General features: G+C 41.0%; 1 protein-coding gene across 14 annotated transcripts in view; it reads left to right on the top strand.

Annotated features, from left to right (window-relative positions):
* Positions 1-21,388, top strand: part of DMD (dystrophin) — a 2,379,610-nt gene that overhangs the window by 1,870,797 nt on the left and 487,425 nt on the right. For all 14 annotated transcript variants that reach the window (XM_045050793.1, XM_045050788.1, XM_045050791.1 and 11 more), the window contains one exon: positions 20,962-21,151. In XM_045050793.1, the coding sequence (XP_044906728.1) occupies positions 20,962-21,151 (190 nt within the window). The remainder of the gene's footprint in view (positions 1-20,961; positions 21,152-21,388) is intronic.

The following is a 21,388-nucleotide window of genomic DNA, read 5'->3' as shown; positions in this document are numbered from 1 at the left end:
CAAGTCAAATCCACCTATCCCAGGCACCTGTAGAGATTGTAACCTACATTGCATAGACTTAGGGCTACTCACACAATTCCTGAGGAGTTCCTCTTTTCCTCCTATATCACAAGTATTTTAGGTCTATCTTGTGAACCTGAGCTAGCTGTTGAACATCAATTTTATTACAACCTGGTTTTAAAAATATTTAAATGAAACAAACCCTCCGTCAAAATGCCCGATACAACTTCATCCTGAGGGAAATTAGATAAGTAATAATCATGAATTCATGATTATTTATTATTTTCATGGGGGTTTTGGTGGTGAGATGTGATTTATTAGCATGTACCATGTAAGGAGCTCCTAAGTTGCCTGTTACAACAGGAAAGCTAAAGTGGTATTGTTCTTTTTAGCTCTCGGTCTAAGCTCTTGACCTCTACTTAGAGCTGGCGTTCCAAACCCAAATCTCTGACTCAGAGGCCTGCGCTCCCTTTATTGCTGTTTAATGGATACATATCAACTGGGAAGGAGGTTCTGGCAGCTTTTCACAGTAATCTAATCTCAGCTCTGTCCTCTTCAATATTTTCATCAGTGTCTTGGATGAAGACGTAGATAGCATTCTTATCAAATTTGCCGATGACACAAAGCAGGAAGAAGTAGCAAATACAGTAGACAAGAGTCTCAGGAGCCAAAAGGATTTCAACAAATTGGAGAGGTAGGCTGAATATTAAAAGATGACATGAAACGTAAGGCACTACCCTTGTGTTTAAAAGAAAAGTAAAACAGAACCAAAATCCAACTGACGTAGACTGGGCTCCCTGGAAACAAGGGGGAAGAAAACTCCATAAGCTAGAGAGTTGTGTGCAGAATTTTGGTTAAAGAGTGTTTCCGTGTGATAGGTGTGTAAGGCTGTGTGACAGAGGTAGGATTGGGCAGAGAGAAAATCTAACCTGCAGTGAATCTGAGGCCTCAGCACATTCTCAGGGGAGCCCTGGAACTTGCAGGACCCTTTCAGAGCCTTCCTGAATTGAGGCAAGGAGGCTGGGCCTTCATAGTCTAGCGCCATCCAGGTACTGGTTCTGGGTCACCTTGTGGGAGATGGCAACCTTGGATAAAACAGTCACCTGCCACTGAGGGCAATTTCCAGTGAAAGAGGCAGCTCTGAGCAGTTAGCCAATACTCCCACCAGCTAGAGCATGGGGCCTTGGCAGAGTAGCAAGCTATCCAATACCCCAGTGTTACTCAAAGTGTGGTCCCTGGCCCAGCAGCATTGGTATCACCTCTGAGCTTCATAGAAATGCAAATAAATGCCTGGGTCCTTCCCCAACCTACTAAATCTCAGAATCTCTGGCGATGGGGCCCAAAACACTTTTTAACAAGCTCTCCAGGCTCCAAGTCATTTCTAAGCACATTAAGTTTGAGAACCACTGCATGATGCCATCCAAAAGCATCCAGAAAGGGCAGAAAACACAGGACATTTATTGACAGTAATCTCTCCCTTTTCCATTCCCGCCCGCCTTCCCAACAGCAATAAAGCAATAACAAAGGAAAACTATGGGGGGTATTAGCCTGGATAAATTCAAGCATCTAATGTAGTCCTAAGAACTTGTATTTCGGCTTAGTGGAGAAAGGAATTTAGGGATAGAGCCATCCAGAGATGGAGCAGCCTGCCTTGTAAGGTTCTAGAAGGATTCAAGAACAGGCTGGCCAATGCCTTGGTACAATAATGTCGAGCATCAGGTGGACACATGACTTTCACATCCTGATCTCCCTCATACACTCTTCTTCTCAAGTAGTTTTTCCCCCCTAAATAGGGTTCTGCCAGAACTAGTTCCATTTTATCTTATTACACATTAAGAAAGGGTATTATGGTCCCCCCCCAAAAAGTTCAGGTAATGGCAGGTTAAGTAAAGGTAAACAAACTTCTGTAGAGTTAATCAGACTTTATCATAGCGTACACACGGTGAATAGACAAAGTATGTGTGTCCGGGAATGTGTGGGGAAAGGGACACTCTATACAATATGTATTCCTTCTAAAGCCTTGACCGTGGAACCGATTTCTCAAAAAGAGCTTTACACAACTGTAGGATCTGGTCCAATAATTATAATTATTTTCATATTACAAAATCATAATTAACCAAATAAGCATTTTTCAGATAGATAGCATAGGATCTAGTGCAGACTCCTGAGTGGAGATCATTTCACTAAGAGTTCCCTGGGTAGTATTCTCATGTGCCATCAGTTCAACTCTTTACGTTGGCGTAAGCCTGCAAATTTGCCGTACCGAACACCGGAAGTTGTATTATTCTACCTTTGACTCTGCTCAAACATCTTTTCTATGGTTCCCTTGGGACCATTATTGTCACTTCATATTCTGTTAGAAGTTTAGGGACTTTTTCTGGAAATATTCATAGATAGATAGATAGGTGCCTATCTACCTACCTACATATATTCGGGAGGGGTAGGGCAGGTAGAGAGAGAGAAAGAGAGTTTGGTTCTCTGGTACAGCGTATTTGACCCCTACTGAATCTTTGTTTTCCTGAGACTTTCCACAGTGAGAATGGAAGGGAAATCATTTAGAAGTTGCAGAAATAGCCTAGGATTCCTTCAGTAAAAGAAGCCCCCGTTTTAGCAAATAGCAGTAAACAATAGAGTCTATTATAATTGCCTGGATCTGCTAATAAGTTTTTTTTTCCCCTGCAACAAACTCCATTAACCCTCCTTGATACTCTATTCTCGTCAGCATTTTAATAGCGTGGGACTAACTCTCAGAAATTTTTCTTTCCCACACAAAACGTATAATCCACAACCTGCTAATGATTACATTTAGCCTAATTGTTAGGTGGCTGCTGGTGACAGAAAAATTTACCCCGGCCTGTAGACAATTCTAGAAGCTCAGCCAAGCATTTGGTGTGTGTGAATAAGCCTTCATATACTTCTCATGTACAGGGGCCAACTAGCCAACCCATCTCACTTGGCAACCATTCCTGATGGAAAGTCCCGATCTACTCTGAGGAGGGGCCAGGGCTTTGCGGTAGGGCAGCCTGGAGAACTAGGGTTGGAGCTCAACTGCAGGCCCCTGATGGGGGCCTCTCCACTGCAGGCCCCTGATGGCTAGGGTAGGGCAGCTTGCTCCGGCTGAGTTCTCTGTCTTGTCCAGTGACGAGCAGGTAGACAGACATCTTTACAACTGGCTAGCCCACGTTCCAAGCGAGTGTGACATTTTACAGGCCCGAGTTAACCTTTTCTGAATCTGTGTCGCCGATTTCAAAATCCCAGTATTGATAACTCAGACCAAGATCCTGAGGTACAGAGAGTCTGTGACTTTCTTCAGCTCAAAACCTGAGCTTTTTGTCAATTCTGACAAAGAGACTTGTGCGTTTGAAGAAAAAGAAGGAAGTCTTCTCCTTATGTGTGTATTTCCCCATCATTTGCTTGATGTTGGGCTCTCGAATTCTTTGAGAATTCTCTCGTGTAGGGTCAGTTGTTGCTTTTTGTGTTTCTACTCTTTTGTCCCTCTGCCAGCATCATTCACACGAGTGGCTCCAAGAGGGTATCTAAGCAAGTATTTGCCATTCTTCCTAGAAAGACAGGTTGCTCTCCGTCTTCTTGATCTGTGATTCAGAGTTTTGCCAAATGCTGCTTTTGACCATGAGTTCTCTGGTAGAGTCTTCCGATTCTAACTTTGAAAGAAAAAGTTGGGCTCAAACGGTGACAGTTATGTTTGCACTAGTGTGATTGCTACATAAGTATCCAAAATGAAAAGACCTCTATTAACATACGTTTACCATTTTCGAATTAATTGCGTCGGTAAAACTTGAGCGCGCACTCTTTGGCAGAGGCTGCAGTAGGTGTTGGGGATGATGCACAGATTCTCCCTGAATACATATCCCACTCACAAAACAAATACGCAATTTTGTTAGTCCTAACACCACGGCTACACCAACACTTTCATTTCGTTTGCATCATTTTGACGAAGATTAAAATAAACACAGCTATCTCACATGTGGCGAGTTTTAAGAGCCACTTTTAAACGCTATGCTCCAGGAAGAACACGATCAGGTGGGGAAAATTATGATGTTCACAGTTTCAAACGGGAAAACAGAAATGTCTGTGCCTTTCAATAACACGCTTTTTTAAAGTGTAGATGTGAGGAATTACTACTTTGCCCTTTTTTTCCCCCAAGAACTGAAACTACTTAACAACGAACTAATTATTAAAGTTGCTCCCGGGGGCGCCTGGGTGGCTCAGTCGGTTGAGCGTCCGACTTCGGCTCAGGTCATGACCTCACTGCTTGTGAGTTCGAGCGCCGCGTCGGGCTCTGTGCTGACAGCTTGGAGCCTGGAGCCTTCTTCAAATTGTGTCTCCATCTCTTGCTGCCCCTCCCCTGCTCATGCTCTTTCGCTCTCTCGCTCTCTCTCTCTGTCTCAAATATAAAAAGTAAAACATTAAAAAAAATAAAGTTGCTCCCGGAATCTGATTATATAATGGTGCACACGTTGCAAATAAGAAATGGGAGAAAACGCAGTTTATCCATGAGTCATTGTTTTTTTTCTACTGACCACATTAATTGAGGAAGGAAAGCGTGCGAGTGACATGCTCGATGGCCTCTGGGAGAGGTGGGGAGTAGCGGTAATCTCTGCCCTTGTCTGCTGGCATTGCAGTGGGAAAACGGAAGAACTCAGCTTGCAGCTTGCAAAAGTTGCTTGGGTAGCCAGTGATTTCCTAAGTAATCACTGCAGCATTTTTGAAATTAAACTTAACAATTTGATTTACGCCGAGAAGTGAACAGATAGTCAGATCAAACTCAGAAGCACCGTCATCCTAAATGGCATTAATCTTCCCTACATGTGCTGCCTTCCGAGGTGATCTTCAAGGATATTTACAAAGGGAATGTATTGCAGCCACCCTGTAAACTGGCCTCTCCCCTCGCACTGCTTTTGATGTGGTTGGTAAACTTGAGTTCTTTGCACTTGTAGGACTCATAGAGCAAAGTCAGGACTGGATTTCAAAAAAATGACGCCCCTTTCTGTGGCTAGCGAAAGTAATTCATAGCTACACGTAAGTGAACATTAGTAGAGAAGTGACCAAACTGGTCGGTGATCTACTTGAGTAGGTTTTTGCAAAGGGCTATGCCTTTATCAGTGTTGTTGCTAGCGTGTACCTTGAAACCAGCTAAAACAGATCAGCTGGTTAATTCTTAAGGGTCTTAAATCAAGGACCACATCATTTATATATACAGTGGAATACTACTATGCAATGGGAAAGAATGAAATCCTGCCATTCACAGCAATGTGGATGGAACTGGAAGGTATTATGCTGAGTGAAATAAGTCAGTCAGAGAAGGACAGATATCATAAGTTTTCACTCATGTGTGGATGTTAAGAAATTTAACAAAAGACCATGGGGGGGGAGGGAGGGGGGAAAATAGATACAAACAGAGAAGTCACTCAAAGGATTTCTAATTCAGTTTCCTCATGATTCAAGAGCGCTAGAATTTGGAAAAACCATTCTTAGGTTAACACAAGAGAGGTTAATATTAAATATGTGAAGAATAAAATTAAAGATATTCCTGTAGCTCATTTATGATTATTTTTGCCAAACCTTGCTGTGTATATATAACCTTCCTGATATTCATAGCAGTGGATTGTCTAGATTTTTAAAAACGTTGTGTCCTTTTTTCTTAATAATTTTAAAGAATGTTGGCTTTTGTGAGAATTTTTTTTTTCTAAAGGTCAAAACCCGTCTTCAAAGATTTAATTACTCTGATCAAAGAAAATGTGAACTGTGTTTTCTTAAGGAGAATAGGCCCTAGGAAAGTGTTGCTTACAAAATACTTAGATTGGCCACTAATTCTAAAGGAGAAAGGTATCAATTAATTCTTTGAGACCCATTAACAGGATCTTCTTCAATAATGCCTATATAAAAATTGGGAGAAAAATTAACCTAGATGATGTTATATATAATAGATGACTGTCCCAGTGTACTTACAGTCTGGACTTCTTTCCTACAAGATAATTAAAACTTGCATCAGGAACCAGACCTGAAAAATCCATCCCTCCACTATATTAAGAAAAAAATCCATCCTAAATCCCACGTAAATAGAACTATATTATAAAGAAAAATAAATATTTCCTCCTTAGGACTATCTGTACATTAAGGATATTCATGGGACGCCCGAGTGGCTCAGTCAGTTGAGCGGCCGACTTCAGCTCAGGCCATGATCTCGCGGTTCGTGAGTTCGAGCCCCACGTCGGGCTCTGTGCTGACAGCTCAGAGCCTGGAACCTGCTTTGGATTCTGTGTCTCCCTCTCTCTCTGCTCCTCCCCTGCTCGTACTCTCTCTCTGTCTCTCAACAGTGAATAAAAAAAAAAAAGTTAATTTTTTTTTTTAAAAGGATATTCATAATGTGTCTTGAAAGAAGTGTTCAGCTTTGAGTGACTAGGGAAGCCTGCGGCAAAGAAAACTCTAAGGAACATTACCCTTACTGTGCCGCCTCTCTTATTTGTTATTTCTGACACTTCTGCTGTGCTCTTCTCCCCAAGTTGGACTCTCTCCTTATTCTTCTGTATCTCCAACTCAGCCTCCATGGCGTTTCCTCATTATTTTTGGCATTTGGCCTGGGCTCTTGCACTTTGTCAGATCTTAAATACTGACTCCTGTTCCCGTAGTCCTTCCTTTCTAGAGTCCTCTTTGTCTAATCTGTATATTTCTCTTCTGGCTCTGTGCTGTTCCCCTCTCAGAAAATGGCACATCAGGATGTTGTGCTCGGAGCACATCCTCAGCTTAGCCACGTTCTAGAAGGTGGCCATGAAGTGAGGCTACCTTTGCTAGTGGTCCGTTTTTTTTTCCCATAGTCTGTACCTACTGCCTTGATCCAGGTATAAAAGTATCATAATCATGGAAGGAAAGTGCCTAAACGTTTCCTTGACTATTGTTCTTCTAGAAATATAGAAAATTTCAACCAGATGCTTAGACTAACACTTGTTGTCACATGAACACGGTGCTCTTGTGTTGGCATCTTATTGGAAATTCCTTCCTCTGAACCCTGATATCTCTTGACTTTTAGTTTTCAAAGAAGCCTTACCTATCTAGTGATAAGTTTCTTTTTTAAAATTTTTAAAAAATGTTTATTTATTTTTGAGAGAGAGAGAGAGTGGGAGAGACAGAGAGTGCAAGCAGGTGAGGGGCAGAGAGAGAGAGGGAGACACAGAATCCGAAGCAGGCTCCAGGCCCTGAACTGTCAGCACAGAGCCTGATGCGGGGCTCGAACTCACGAACCCCGAGATCATGACCTGAGCCGAAGTTGGATGCTCTACCAACCGAGCCACCCAGGCGCCCCACAAGTTAATTTGAATACGTCTTTTACATGAAAGGGCAGTCCCTCCTGAAAGCCGCCACTTGGAAAATATTTCATAAAAAATACACCCAGTATGTGTTCAGTTCCCCTGTGTGGTCCAAACTCTAGCTGTCTTGAGCTTTGTATGTTTTTTTTTTTTTTAAATAGTAACAACCACACACACACACAAAAAAAGAAGCTTATACTTCTTCATTCCCATCAAAACAGGTTTGTCAGCGTTGGGTGAACTTAAAATCAAATAGTTACCATAGAAGTTAGAAAGTTCATTTGCCCCTTCCATCACGTTTGACACCTTTTCACCACAGCAAAATTGTAAATGTAAACTTAGTCCCTGGAAGATGAGCTGGGCCCCAATTTCCAGCTAATTGGGAGAGTCGAGCACTGTCAGGCTGATTTGAGTTTCAAGATATGATGATGATTATTGTGTCAAATGTAATCAAGAATGCGGGCTCTGAACTGACGAAAGGGCTGGCTGTTTTTAATTCGGGTTCGTATACGAAGCAGACCTCCGGTTCCCCGGTAGTCACAGCTGGCTGTGAAAAAGCAATTTTTAAAATACGATTTCGTTCTCTGTGGAGCAGGAAGGATCACGGCTTGGAAGCATGGGGGAGGTGCGGGGGGGAGGAATCTCCTCATCCTCTTCTTTAAAAATTCGATTTATTTTCAGTTTAATAGCTTTCGTCCTGAAATTTCCCTGTAGCTCTGTATCGATGGTTTTCATCCTTCTCAGATGCGAGGCCACCCCCCCCCCCCCCGGCTTTCTTTTCTTCTAACACGTAGTTTGTAACACCTTCTTTACTCTCATAGACCAAAAGTTGTAGGTAATATACGCGACCTATAGACAAGTTTTTAAGTGATGCCCTGACTGTAATTTTTAAGAGAAATGAGTCATTTATAATGAGACAATGTACAGGGACTCACATACTGTGAGCAGCCTTGGCCATCCTAAGCGGGACTTTGCAAAATGCTGAACAACTCTTGGCATAATTCTTAACAACACGAAGCAAAATTTTCCTGGGATTTTTGTGGCAGTCAGTTACATTGCTGAAAAAAATTCAGCGTGTATTAAGTCCTTGATAAAAAGTATTATCAGGGGTCCAGGTGTTTGGTAACGGGGTTTCTCCCATGCGAGTGTCCAGTGGGACATGAGGAAGTGCCGTGGGACTCAGTTCTTTGTTGTCATGAACTCTCTCCAGCCCCTCCCCGTGGAATGCCAGGAGTACCCTGCAATCAACGTGTTAGGTTAAATATCTTCCCTCAATTTTCCAGAGAGGCTCTGTTATGCGATCTGTAAATTTTGGTTGAGTATTTTTCTGGACAAGAACGGATCTGTGAATTCATGAAATCGTGATATGCTCTGAGAACCTATCCTCTTTCTGGGTGGTACGGTTGCCTTTTTTACAAGACTGGCTGAAATGAGCAAGCATTTAAGATGTGCTAGATTGTCTAGCAAAACCTTTAAAAATTCTGGGATTATCACTGTGGCGATAATCTTTATTGCCTTTATTGAATGGCATGGTCTCCACAAACGATGATATGACACCCCTCCCGGAGTTATACCGATTGCCTTCCAACTAGACGTTAACAAGTGTAATTGAATTCTATGTAACCATCACAGGTGATGCTATTGTACCTCCCCAAGATATTTAAAATGACGCATGCTGCTTAGATGAAGGCTGCAAGAGAAATGGACACCCATTTCTTGATGAGGTTAACCGGGTAATTTAGTAAAACAAACACACATCCACACATAGACAGCCATAAATAAAGCCTATGTTCTTTATAGGGCCTTACAGGGCTACGTTGTTTATAGCACGCAAAGGATGTCACTTAATAGGTGGGTGTCAAGTCGTGAAAGAAGGGTCTCCGGTGCTGTGCCACAAGGCTCTGTTCTCATCCCTGCCACACTGAATGTTTCTGGCAGAACAAGAGCAGAGCTATAGAGGAGATGTCCATTCACAGTTATGGGTGATACAAAGCACAGAGCGTCTGAGTATGTTGGGTAATAGAGCCAAATGGATACCTGGACAGGTTGAATTTGGAGGCCCTTTTTAATGCATATTTCTGGGCCCGGATCAAGCTAAAAGGCGATCAGAAAATTTGCCAGAGTATTGGATTGATTTTAACAGAAGCTATTATTTGTTATGCTCTCTGGCTTTGGAGTGCACCTAAAAATATACGTTGAGTTAACAGACTTCGAAGGAGTTCATTTTAAAAATTCCAGAGAAAATCATCATGTCGATTTGGGTCGTGATGGACGGTTCAGTGCAATGTGTTGGCCAGTGAGAGTCTACCATTTGATTTTCACTACTGGTACAAAACTCGATGAACGATACAACCTCCAAAGATTTAATATCTACACTTCTGCAAAGCAGAACACAATTTTGGTCACAGAATTGCTCATTCTAATTTTGAAATATCTCGGTTATCACTGAGTAAGTGTCTTTTATGTAATCAGTTTTCTGTAACAAACAAAAATGATATCTACTAATAACTGTGAGGTTCAACTGAAGTCATGTGTGTGAAGGCAACGTATGAACTTTAAAAATCTACACAAGAAGAGATTATTATTCAGTAAGCTTACATCAAGAAATAATTTGGACCTATACGTTTTTTAAGCACGAGGGACGAGGACCTTCTCATTTTTAGAATGCCTGCCTGTTTCATAGTAGGTTTATTGATTTTATTTGAACTTACTGAGTGTCCATTAAACACCAGAAGCTGTGGTATAACTCCTTCCTCTCAAGGAATTTACGGTAAGTTAATCATGACAGACGGTAATGATGATGATGAAGAAAAAGAATATAGACACTTTTTGTGAGAGGCGCACTCATGAGTAAGAGGATTCTTGAAAGCACACAAAGGCCTCAGATTTATTCCTTCAGTGTTGTAGTTTTAATTGAAAAAATAAATCCTTAATTTATGACTATTCTTCATAAATTTGAATTGATCTTATAAAAGGCCATCAGTGCATTTCAAAGTGTCTGGTTCTTTTAAATGCAGTTTCTCCCTCTAGTAATTAAAAGTAAGAAAGCAACAAATTTTAAATCTTTATTTTGATCATCAGTTTTAATTAGCTAAAGCTATTTGTAATCCTACAAATCTTATAAATCATATCAGATTTACAAGTCTTGTAAATCATATCTGAGCCTTTAAAAGAGGTTCAAAATTGGGGCGCCTGGGTGGCGCAGTCGGTTAAGCGTCCGACTTCAGCCAGGTCACGATCTCGCGGTCCGTGAGTTCGAGCCCCGCGTCGGGCTCTGGGCTGATGGCTCGGAGCCTGGAGCCTGTTTCCGATTATGTGTCTCCCTCTCTCTCTGCCCCTCCCCCGTTCATGCTCTGTCTCTCTCTGTCCCAAAAATAAATAAACGTTGAAAAAAAAAAAAATTTAAAAAAAAAAAAAAAAGAGGTTCAAAATTAAAAGGGCAATTTGTTTAGAATTTACCAAGACTTACTCACTCAGAGAGATTAATTCATTTCTCAGCTGGCCTTATGGAAGTGTATTTATTTTACTGTAAAATTTCTAGAAAAGAAATGTATTTGATTTTCTTGTTAGATATTTTTAATGTAAAACATTTCTCAAAAGGAACAGACTCCCTGATAATCTCTGTATCATTAGCGAACATTTATTAAGTTACCACTATAATAAGGCCTCGATCATATGCACTATGATTTTCTCTTATTTCCTGAGAATAAAAAGATTTTATTGCTGCCCATAATGCCCTCTTTTTGAATAAAAGCCTCAAGCCTACCTCACGTCTAAAGTGCAGTATTCATTCTAATAGCTCTCTTAGATGACAGCTGGAGATGATAAGCAAAGGGATAATAATTTTTGTCTTCACGCAGACACATGCCATAACCTAATTCATACAATGATCACAGAAAACAAAGAGCTTTGGAGAATAGTAATATGTAAATATCCATTATATTTACCTCACACGGAGACTGACAAGTCTACCTTGAGAGGTAATGCCTTAGACTGGACTGGATTTGGTGTTTCAGGTTTTTGACCCTGATTTTGGACATCCCTCCAGCCTCTCTGAAAGTCAGGTTTTTCACAAATAAAACGTTGATGATTGGGGTGCCTGAGTGGCTCACTCACGTAAGCCTCTGACTCTTGATTTAGGCTCGGGTCGTGATCTCATAGTTTGGTTCCTGAATTCAAGCCCCACATCGAGCTCCATACTGACAGTACAGAGTCTGCTGGGGATCTTCTCTCTGGATGATTATAACAACCTGTCCCATTCACCTCATCCGGTTAAAGGATCAGAGGAGAAAATATACGTGGAAAAGCTTCAAAACCGAGGAGCATTGTTTTCGTGCAAAATATTATGACAACACGTGTTGAATGTGAAGGACTCTCAAAAGTGCATTTTTCACCACAAGAGAGTGCTGAGTGAGGGATTGGGTAGCGCAAGGTACAAATATTTAGAAACTATAACTTCAAGTTCATGTCAGGAATTAGGAAATTGTTTGTGTTTCCGAATTCTGTTGATCACCCTCTACTGTAAGTTCATATCATCTGTTGATATGATTTTAATCACTTGCCTCCTTTTAAAAAGAATCTAGGGGCGCCTGGGTGGCTCAGTTGGTTCAGCATCCGACTCTTGATTTCAGCTCAGGTCAGGATTTCCCAGTTCGTGGGATCAGATCCCACTTAGGATTCTCTCTCTCTCTCTCTCTCTCTCTCTCTCTCTGCACTTCCCCTGTTCTTAGGCTCGCTGTCTATCTCAAAAAATAGACTTTAAAAAAAATAAAAAGAATTGTTATGCTTGACTTTTGGTCTTAGAAAATCGAACTAACCTACCATACTGTCTTCAGAATATTATGTATCAGTGTCTGACAACCTGTTCTGTTTTTCTCTAAGTGAGGAGGACAATGGGTATTCGTTTGACCGGACAGTCTTTTAAGAGACTCGAGAGATGATGCTAGGCTTGCCTTTCTGATTGGTTACTACACTTGTTTTCATTTATCCTTTTCGAAGAGAAGAGAGTTACTCAATTTAGCTTATCAACATCAGGAAATCCATCTTTTAAAGAGATTAACACTACAAGTGATGAAAACCAAAGACTCACCTTAAAGACACACATTATACACATCACTGAGAATTTATTGAGAGTAGAAATGTCAAAAACTGACGTCTGTGCTCCCAAGCCAAAATGTAACAAGTAGACAGAGTCTGGGGATAAAGAAGGAGGATAGTTTATCACTTTGCCAGGCAAAAGAGGCTGAAGCAGGCTAAGGCCTCCAAAACTGCCAGTAATACCTCTTACTCCTGCCCAGGGTTAAAAGGCTGAGGGGTTTTATAGGAAAATACAGGATCTGGGTGGTTTCGATAGGAATCTGGTCCATGCTGCCAGCCGTGTTTGTCACGTCTTCAAGGTGGTCTCATGACGAGCACAGGCGCCGGCCGGCCGAGTCTCCTTAGGAAATATACACAGAGGTCAGTGAGATGTCAATATCGATACCGAGTTCCTGGAACAAAGGATGCTGTAGAAAAACAAGTGAAGGGGAGGGGGAGGCTTCGAGAATAAAGGAGAGAAAAATGTGTTCAGTTTAAAGTCAAGCCTTGCCGAAGCACTAGTGTGTCCATCTTAATTTCCACCCGTCTTTACGTTTCTCTAGCAGTTTCTAAAATTGTGTTTAACTAGAAGCCAAACCCCAATCTACGTTTGTATTGATCTGGAAGGCAGGATAACCACATTTTTTTTCTAAAGATCTTTTATAGTTCTCTAAATATCTGGAATAATACTTGAAGTCTCTGTATATGAACCAAATCAAACATTATTTTTAAACTTCCCCAAATGGTACCTTTAGGTATTATATCAGTGGAAAGATATTAACTCTAGACCTTAGACTGAGGGTGTTTGTCTCTTTCTTAACAATCCAAGGTAAGAAAAAATATATATCTTGAGTATTTCACCTGTGCATAATATTTCGTACACTTCTTTTACCAACTAAGTTTTTTTTCAGTGCTACATGACAGAAACAGAAATCAAATGAAGTGAGTAATGCAAAGAATAGCAAAGTTTTCTTCTCAGAAACGTCCCGGTGCTTTTAGGAAAAGTATAATGGTTGTTTCCATAATGATATACTGTACAAATCTCAATTTTTAAAATGCCCATAGAGTGAAAAAAAAAGATATGGAATGTGTATTTTAAAATTCCTTGCATGACTGATCATGCCAATACTCTCTTACTATCTAAAGGTAAACTCTCCCTGATAAATGTTTTTTCACTGAAATGTCTGTATCATTGAAGGAAGTTTAAACAGATAGCTTCAAAGCTGCGGTTTATCTTTAGGGGATTAATCTTTTTTTTTTTTTTTTTTTTGTGAAACTGTGTTGCTTCTGCACATGTTGAAAAGTCATCCTGTGTTGTCTGGGGTGAGGAAAGATGGGAATGAGTTTTCTGAGAACTAATCAGCAGTACTTTGGGAACATTTAGGTCGTGGTTTCCAATTAACTCTGGAGAGTTTGAGTAATTTAGTACCAGACCTCAGGAGAGAGGGGATGAAAACCTCGTTAATTCATATGTCCGTGAACAGCAAACCAGCAAATTTGCGTTGAAAATGGATTTTGTGTATATGTGTGTTTTGAAGCAAACTCCAGCTAGATCTCTCTGCTCTGGTTAGGGTGGGAGACAATCTTTCCATGTCTGTATTCCCTTACGTGTAGGTTTTTTCATGTTTCAATGACTCTGCTTATGGTAAAGTAACAACATAGTTAAATCCGTACTCCAAAATGAAGGCCAGGATTCAATGGCATAAGCTTCCCTGCGTTTTTCTTTATTTTACTACAATAAACACATCAGAGGGATGTAGGCACCAATATCCATTTTCAGAGTTGGAAAAATTTCTTTTCTAGGATGAGAGGCTTGGGCTCTAATCCCAATTGCTTCCCTTGTGTGCAAATTTGGAAAAGTCATCCAGGCCTCTCAGAATGAATCTCACCAACAGCAAAATGAAACCGGCAAGAACCTGTACCGTGTATCTAAGGGGTTTCTTATTTTTATGAAAATCAATTCAATTAGGCAAACTTGTATTGAGCATCCATTACTGTATGTTGAGATAAAACCTGCTAGAAGATCTCCCCTTCCTTTGATAAGTAAAGGCCAAAAAAATGTTTAAAGCTAGATTTATCATTTGTTAGGCAAATTGAGATCTAAGTTCATAATACATTTGAGCTAGTGGTAGGGAATCCACATGAATTAGATAGAGGCTTAATCATTCTGTGACCATAGTTAAGTGTTTACCTGTCTCTTCCACCAGAATTGAATATATTAACTGCCAAAGCCCATGTCCGCGTCTCAATGACTTTTGTGTCGCCATCACCAAGCATAGATCCTGGCACATAATACACATGGGACACATGCAGAGATGACTTCATGAGCTGTCGGTGGGCATGCACAAAAAAGAATGAGGTTCAGATTTTAAGATAATCTGTGCAGAGGCTAAAGCCTTTGCGGGGGAATGAAATATCCAACTGGAAATGTACAAAGAAAAACAGAGGCAGACTGTAGGTAGAAAAAAATGGCAATACCTTCTAAAATGATGAGAGAGTAAACCTGAATATATTTTATTTATTTAGAGAGAAAGAGAGAGAGAGAGAGAGAGAGAGAGAACGCGTGCATGCAAGCAGGGGAGGGACAGAGAGAGAGGCAAAATCAAGAGTCCGACGCTTAGCTGACTGAGCCCCAAGTCTGAATATAGTTAAAACATGTGAAGAGCCATATGGGTGTTAGCTTTAAAAAAAAAATGTGTTTTCTGTGCTGTACCTGACAGCCTTGATCTCTTACTCTATGCCAATAGTGAAAAGAACAGAGTATATTTCTCACTGGGTAGCTCAATAGCAGAGGAGGAAAGAGAAACATACTCTGGCTGCCACATGCTTCTGCGGCCATATTTCTAGGTAGATGTTGCCCTGAGCCGCAGTGTTGGACCTGTGGCCAGAAAGGTACTGATGGGGTACTAGTCCAAGCATTATTGGAGGACTTTGTTTAGATTCATGCTTCTCATGAGTGTACATGACTAATAGAATTGCTAGAGATTGAAAGGAACCCTTTCTACAAACTGCTGTATATCCACAGATGATAACGACTCTAGCTGTCCCTTGAAAACTCAATGTAAAGTCATTTTTAAAATCACAGTGTAATTTCGTTACCAGCCAGTCGGTAGAGACTGTTACGGTTACCGAGAAATTGAACTTCAGGTTAAGTTTGCTTCTGTGACTAGTGTTGGGCATTGCTAGAAACCTTGGGTCCCAAGCCCAAGTACCACGAAGGTGCTCAGTCTCTCAGCCCTACATCTGACAAACAAAAAAGGGGAAAGAAGTGTCATCCTGTAATCATTCCCTAAAAATATCGTAGGAAATGATAGTGGTTAAATGCAAATAAGCCAGGAAGGAGAGCTTCGGAATGTTTTGTCTGGTTACTCCTTTACAATACCAAGCCACAGACGGAGGTGTTTTTTAGCAAAGACTGAGTGCTGCGAATTTCCTCCAATTGTCACACTCAGAGACACACCAGGCAGAATAGCCTCCTGTGTCAGGTTGAGCCTTTCCCCCTTAAAAATATTCGATATGGGGGCGCCTGGGTGGCTCAGTCGGTTAGGCGGCCGACTTCGGCTCAGGTCACGATCTCGCGGTCCGTGAGTTCGAGCCCCGCGTCGGGCTCTGTGCTGACAGCTCAGAGCCTGGAGCCTGTTTCGGATTCTGTGTCTCCCTCTCTCTGACCCTCCCCTGTTCATGCTCTGTCTCTCTCTGTCTCAAAAAAATAAATAAACGTTAAAAAAAATTTTTTTAAAAATATTCGATATGTTTATTTCTGTTTGATTATATATATAATACATATTTTAAAAGTGTATACATAAATGTATATGTACCTACATTTATATATATACAATCCTGCAGTACAGTGCACTGATAAAGTATTGTCCACCCGTGTATCTAATAGTGGAATATTGTGTATACATTAATTAAGCTCTACAGCCTTACTTGGGCAAGTAGTTAAGTTTCCCTTTCCTCCTTTGCTTTTTATGTATTAGGTTGACCGATAAGAATTTGCTGATATGCACCTTAATGGAAAATCTGGAGTCTTAGAGATTTATTTGGAGATACCCTAATAGGTGTGTGGGTGTTTAGAGACAGATCAGAGTATTACTTGTCTGACTGCCTCACTGATAATCGGTTCTTAAAAAGAAAATAGAAGGGCACCTGGGTGGCTCAGTCGGTTGAGCATCTGACTCTCGATTTCAGCTCTGGTCATGATCCCAGGGTCAAGGGATCCACGCTCAGTGCGGAGTCTGCTTATGATTCTTTCTCTCTCTCCCTCTGCACCTCTCCCCCACTCACCTCTCTCTCTCTCTAAAATAGAGAGAGAGAGAGAGAGAGAGAGGAAATGGAGATGCCGAAGACATGCCTTCTGTGATTCTTCCCCTTTGCCCAGAATTATCTCTAGATGAGCACCATCTTGGGCAGCTGTGGAGTTGTACTAAGCTCTATAGCTACAGCACTTGGTGCCTTCAGTAGATTCTTGCTTCTAACTGGTGGTGATGCAAGTCTCCATTATCTATAGATCTTCTTAAAGAGCAACCAAAGGTACACTATCCCTTCAGGCTCATTTCCTAGGTGTGAGAATCCTTCGTCCTGTCCTGTTTTTGAGACTACAGTCTGTGCAAGCAGTTGTATATTTCTGCACATAGATTTCGAAAGCATGTATATGTTTAAAATCTTTCTTTACTGTGACAATTCAGCGTGTGAATTTCCCCAGAAGGCAGGCTCTGAGAAATCGATTAACCTGCAGGAATTTTATTGGCAAGTGCTCTGAGGGTTAACACCTGTGAGGGAAGGCAAGGGAAGGAAGCAGGACAGGGAAGAAGGAGAAGCCGGGCTTCAATGCGGTTGCAACCACAGCACCGATCCCCAGTGCTCCCCCCATCTTCCTGAATTGTCCTGAGTTGGAGCGAGGGGGCCAGGCTTTTATAGCCCACACACTAACCAGTCGTTGGTGCATCCTGCCTCCAGCAGCTTCCTCAGAAGCTAGGGCAAACAGATGAGTCTCCAATGGCAGTGAATCTCAAAACTTTAGCATACACCAAAATCACCTAGAAGGCTTGTTAAAACACACATCGCCGGACTCCACGTGCAGAGTCTCTGATTTAGTAGGTCTAGGGTAGGGCTTGAGCATGTGCATTTCTTGTCAGTTCTCGGATAATACTGACGCTGCTGGTCTATGGGTCACCCTTCGAGAACCACTCTACCACACCACTCATATTTCCACACTTGACAACGGTATATGGCACCCTCCGAATAGAAAGAAAACCTTTGAAAGTCACCATACCATTCCCTACTCCACCAGATTCTCAGCTAGTTTTGTACATTATAAAGCTAGAATAACTGATAATTAAAAGTTGTTCTAGAAAAAAGTACTGAACCTCTGCAGTAGATTACATTTGTAAAGTATTAGTACTATCACTGAGACCCAGTCATCGTTACTTTCAAAGCTCAGCCAAGTTTTCGCCAGGGTCTATAATTGGGCAACCTGGACAAAGGAAGGCATTTACAGAATCATCCTGTCCAAAGTCTTCACTTTTGTTCTAAAACGATCTTTTCAATTTCTTTATGATTCTCATCATTCCTACACTTTTTTATTTATCATAAAAGCCACTTAAAGCCACATGGTTATGGAAAATTAAAAAATATGAGATACAGTCAGAGCTCTTTTGGATGCACAAATATGGCGTACAAGTACCCTTGATTCATTTCTAGTCTAGACTTGGCACGATTAAAATTTAGGAATTCGGTGCACATAGATTGATCTCAGGATAAAGGATGTAGCCTTAAAACCGCCTCATGAGCAGGAACCAACAGTCTCACCTCTGATCAAAGGGGCTGTAAAAGAACTCATTTGAAGAGATTGTCTGCTGTTGTGGCCATTGAATTTTTTTAACGTATTTTCTAAATTAGAAAAGATTCAGCCTGAGGTTGTCAGTATTTCAGAGCACGAGGGTATCGTTAGGAAAATGGTGCCTCACTGTCCTGAAAGAGTTACTATTCTTCCCTAAGGGCCTAATTTACAAAGCAGCAAACTCACTGGTAGGATTTGGCTGGAAATCTCACTGTCTCAGTAGAACCCTTTCATCTGATTTATGTGCATCGTATTTTACCAATAACTCTTGGAGAGTTATTTACTAGTTACTTTTTGAGGAAGCAGAGGGTAAGTGGTGCTTTTAGTTTAAGAATAGGGGAGGTTCATGAGCAGCTCATGATGAAGATGCCGCTGAGAATAAAACACACAGTATCTAAGTCTCCAAGCTTCACTCTGCAGTGAGAGTTTCGTATTTGTCCTTTATTTGCTATGAAGTCGGAGCATGTTAAAAAAATATGTCATTGTCTAGCCCTGCATTTGTCTTCTGAAATGTGACAGCTTGTTTCTATCCCAAATTTTAGGCTGGAGGTGGAGTAAGTTTTAGTGATTTTTTTACTGTGCAAGCCAACCTAGAAATACTAGCTTGAAGCGGACGAAATGGTCCCTTTCATAGGTCAGAAATGGTCAACTGTGAGCAAGTTACGCCTGTTTCAACCTGTCCGTTTCATGCCAGATTATAACATTAAGGTTCTCAGCGCCGTGGTGATGGTTCTGAGTTTTTAAATCATACCGAATGGAAAGATAAATAAACAATGATTTGGGTATTTCTCCCTCCACTGATAGTTTGAAATCTAGATAAGCAGGGAGCAAGCAGTCCAGGTCAGCCCCTGAACTACCCAAGGTTTCACTCATTCGACCAAGCCGAACACCCAGGTACCTTTCAGCTGTGTGGTATTAAAGTTTATGTAGGGGTTGATAAATAGCTCAGCGCAATGCTTCCTTTTTTCCAATAGCTGCATCCTCATAAACCTATTCTCCCCTCCACCAGTTAATGCAGACAGAAGATTTTTATCCAGTGTGAGCACCGAAACTCCACTGTGGAAGACTGTATGTTCAGCAAAAACCTCACCCATGATGAATAAACGGCTCTTCCGGGGGCTTCGCTGCCTCTCGCTCCGCAGGAGTTGTTTATTGCCTGGTTTGCACATCCCATGATAAAGTTGCTGCTGAAATAAATTGCAGTTTTGCATAATTATTGACAATCACATCCTAACAAGCACTGTGTATCGTATTCAAGTGTTCGATTTTTTCAGATCCATTTTTAGCTTATGTTTAATCCCAGAAAGTGTTTGTGTGGTAATAGAAGGCAAATACGGCATTTAAATAGAGTACTAATTTCCTCATTGCAGACAAAATTTACCTGAATCTTTTTAGTTGGGACTGTTACTGCCGAAGGCACTTTTCCCTCCAAGCTGTTATTATGTAGACTTTTGCAGAGGGCATATGTGTGTGTGTGCACAACACATGAATTATATATATATATATACATATATATATGTGTATATATATGTATATATGTATATGTGTGTATATATGTATATACATATATGTATACATATATGTATATACATATATACTGTGTATATATATACATATGTATATATGTATATGTATATAAAATCAGAAAATATGATTTTTTTTTAGATTTGTGTATCATTGGGGAATTTGGTTCACCCCTTCCAAAAGATGAGAAGAAAGGGAATAGGATGTGGGCCAAGGGAACGAACATGTTTGAGTAACCCTGATACAGAGTGTACAGTCGGGAGGGAATAGTGGGATTTGAACCCAGATCTGTCAGGTTTTTAGGCTCTACTTTTTCCCTTACACATGAGATTTTTCTTGAGGAGAATATTCCAAGTTGTGTGACCATCAGATAATGAAATATAAAGCTAACACCATAGTTGGAACTTGCAGAACACAGTAGTGTTATGCAAAATCATATTTTGTGCCATGGTTTCTATGAAATGTGTCATTTTTCTACTTTTCTTTCTTCTTTCTGTTCTCCTTTGCCCTGCAGTCCCCTTCTCTGTCTGGTTCCCTCCGTTGTTCAACTTTCTGTTCTAGCTTTGCATTTTCTTGAGCTTCTTCCTTGCCTACCTAATCCTGATGTTCTGCCTCAGGTGACGTCAAAGATAACCATGGTGTAGGGATTTGGGGGCTTTATCTATAAAGATGAGCTTTATGATTTTGCAGCATATGAAAATAAGGTGTCAAAATTGACCAGTAAAAACTATCAAGTTACAAAAAGATTGTTTTTGCAAGCTCTTATGTGAACTTCCCAAAGTCCAAAGTGTGTGTGTGTGTGTGTATGTATACATATACATATATGTATATATATACATATATGTACACACACACACACACATACACACACACACATCCAGTAGGAACACCGAAACTACACTGTAGAAGACTGTACGCTCAGCAAAAACCTCACCCATGATGAATAAACAGCTCTCCTGGCATGTGTGTATACGTACGTATATATGTAAATATATATGTCTGTGTGTGTGTATACACACATATGCACACACAGGTATAGTTGCTGTTGCTTTTAAGAGGACTTTTAGCAATAACCCACCCCTTTGTTGGTACGTTACAATTTAGTCCCTTTATCTTTGCTCTTTTCATGGGGGCCCCTGGGTACACCCTTCGATAACTGAGGAGAACTGCATCTGGACGTTTGTTCCTTTGCAGAGTGAGTGAGCGAGAGGCTGCTCTGGAAGAAACCCATAGATTGCTACAGCAGTTCCCCCTCGACCTGGAGAAATTCCTTGCCTGGCTTACAGAGGCTGAAACAACCGCCAACGTGCTGCAGGATGCCACCCATAAGGAAAGGCTCCTGGAAGATTCCAAGGGAGTAAGAGAGCTGATGAAACAATGGCAAGTAAGTAAAGCTTTTGTACTTGGCCCTCTTGTGAATAATCCATATGAGCAATTAATGGCATCTGTTCTTGTAAGTGATATGCTGGGGACAAAGTGAAATCATCGTTTCGCATGGCCTGCTGTATTTCCGCATTTGGGCAAGGAGAGACGAGGCAGAGGGAGAAGGAAAAGTCAGTCAGTATTTCATTTAACATCCCAGTCTTCTAAATGGTGCACATTTTGGGCCAGGAAAAACCCG

Source organism: Felis catus, chromosome X (genome assembly GCF_018350175.1).
Source record: "Felis catus isolate Fca126 chromosome X, F.catus_Fca126_mat1.0, whole genome shotgun sequence".
Taxonomy (NCBI): domain Eukaryota; kingdom Metazoa; phylum Chordata; class Mammalia; order Carnivora; family Felidae; genus Felis; species Felis catus.
The sequence above is the reverse complement of the archived record's forward strand: the minus strand, read 5'-3'. Positions and strand labels throughout refer to the sequence as shown.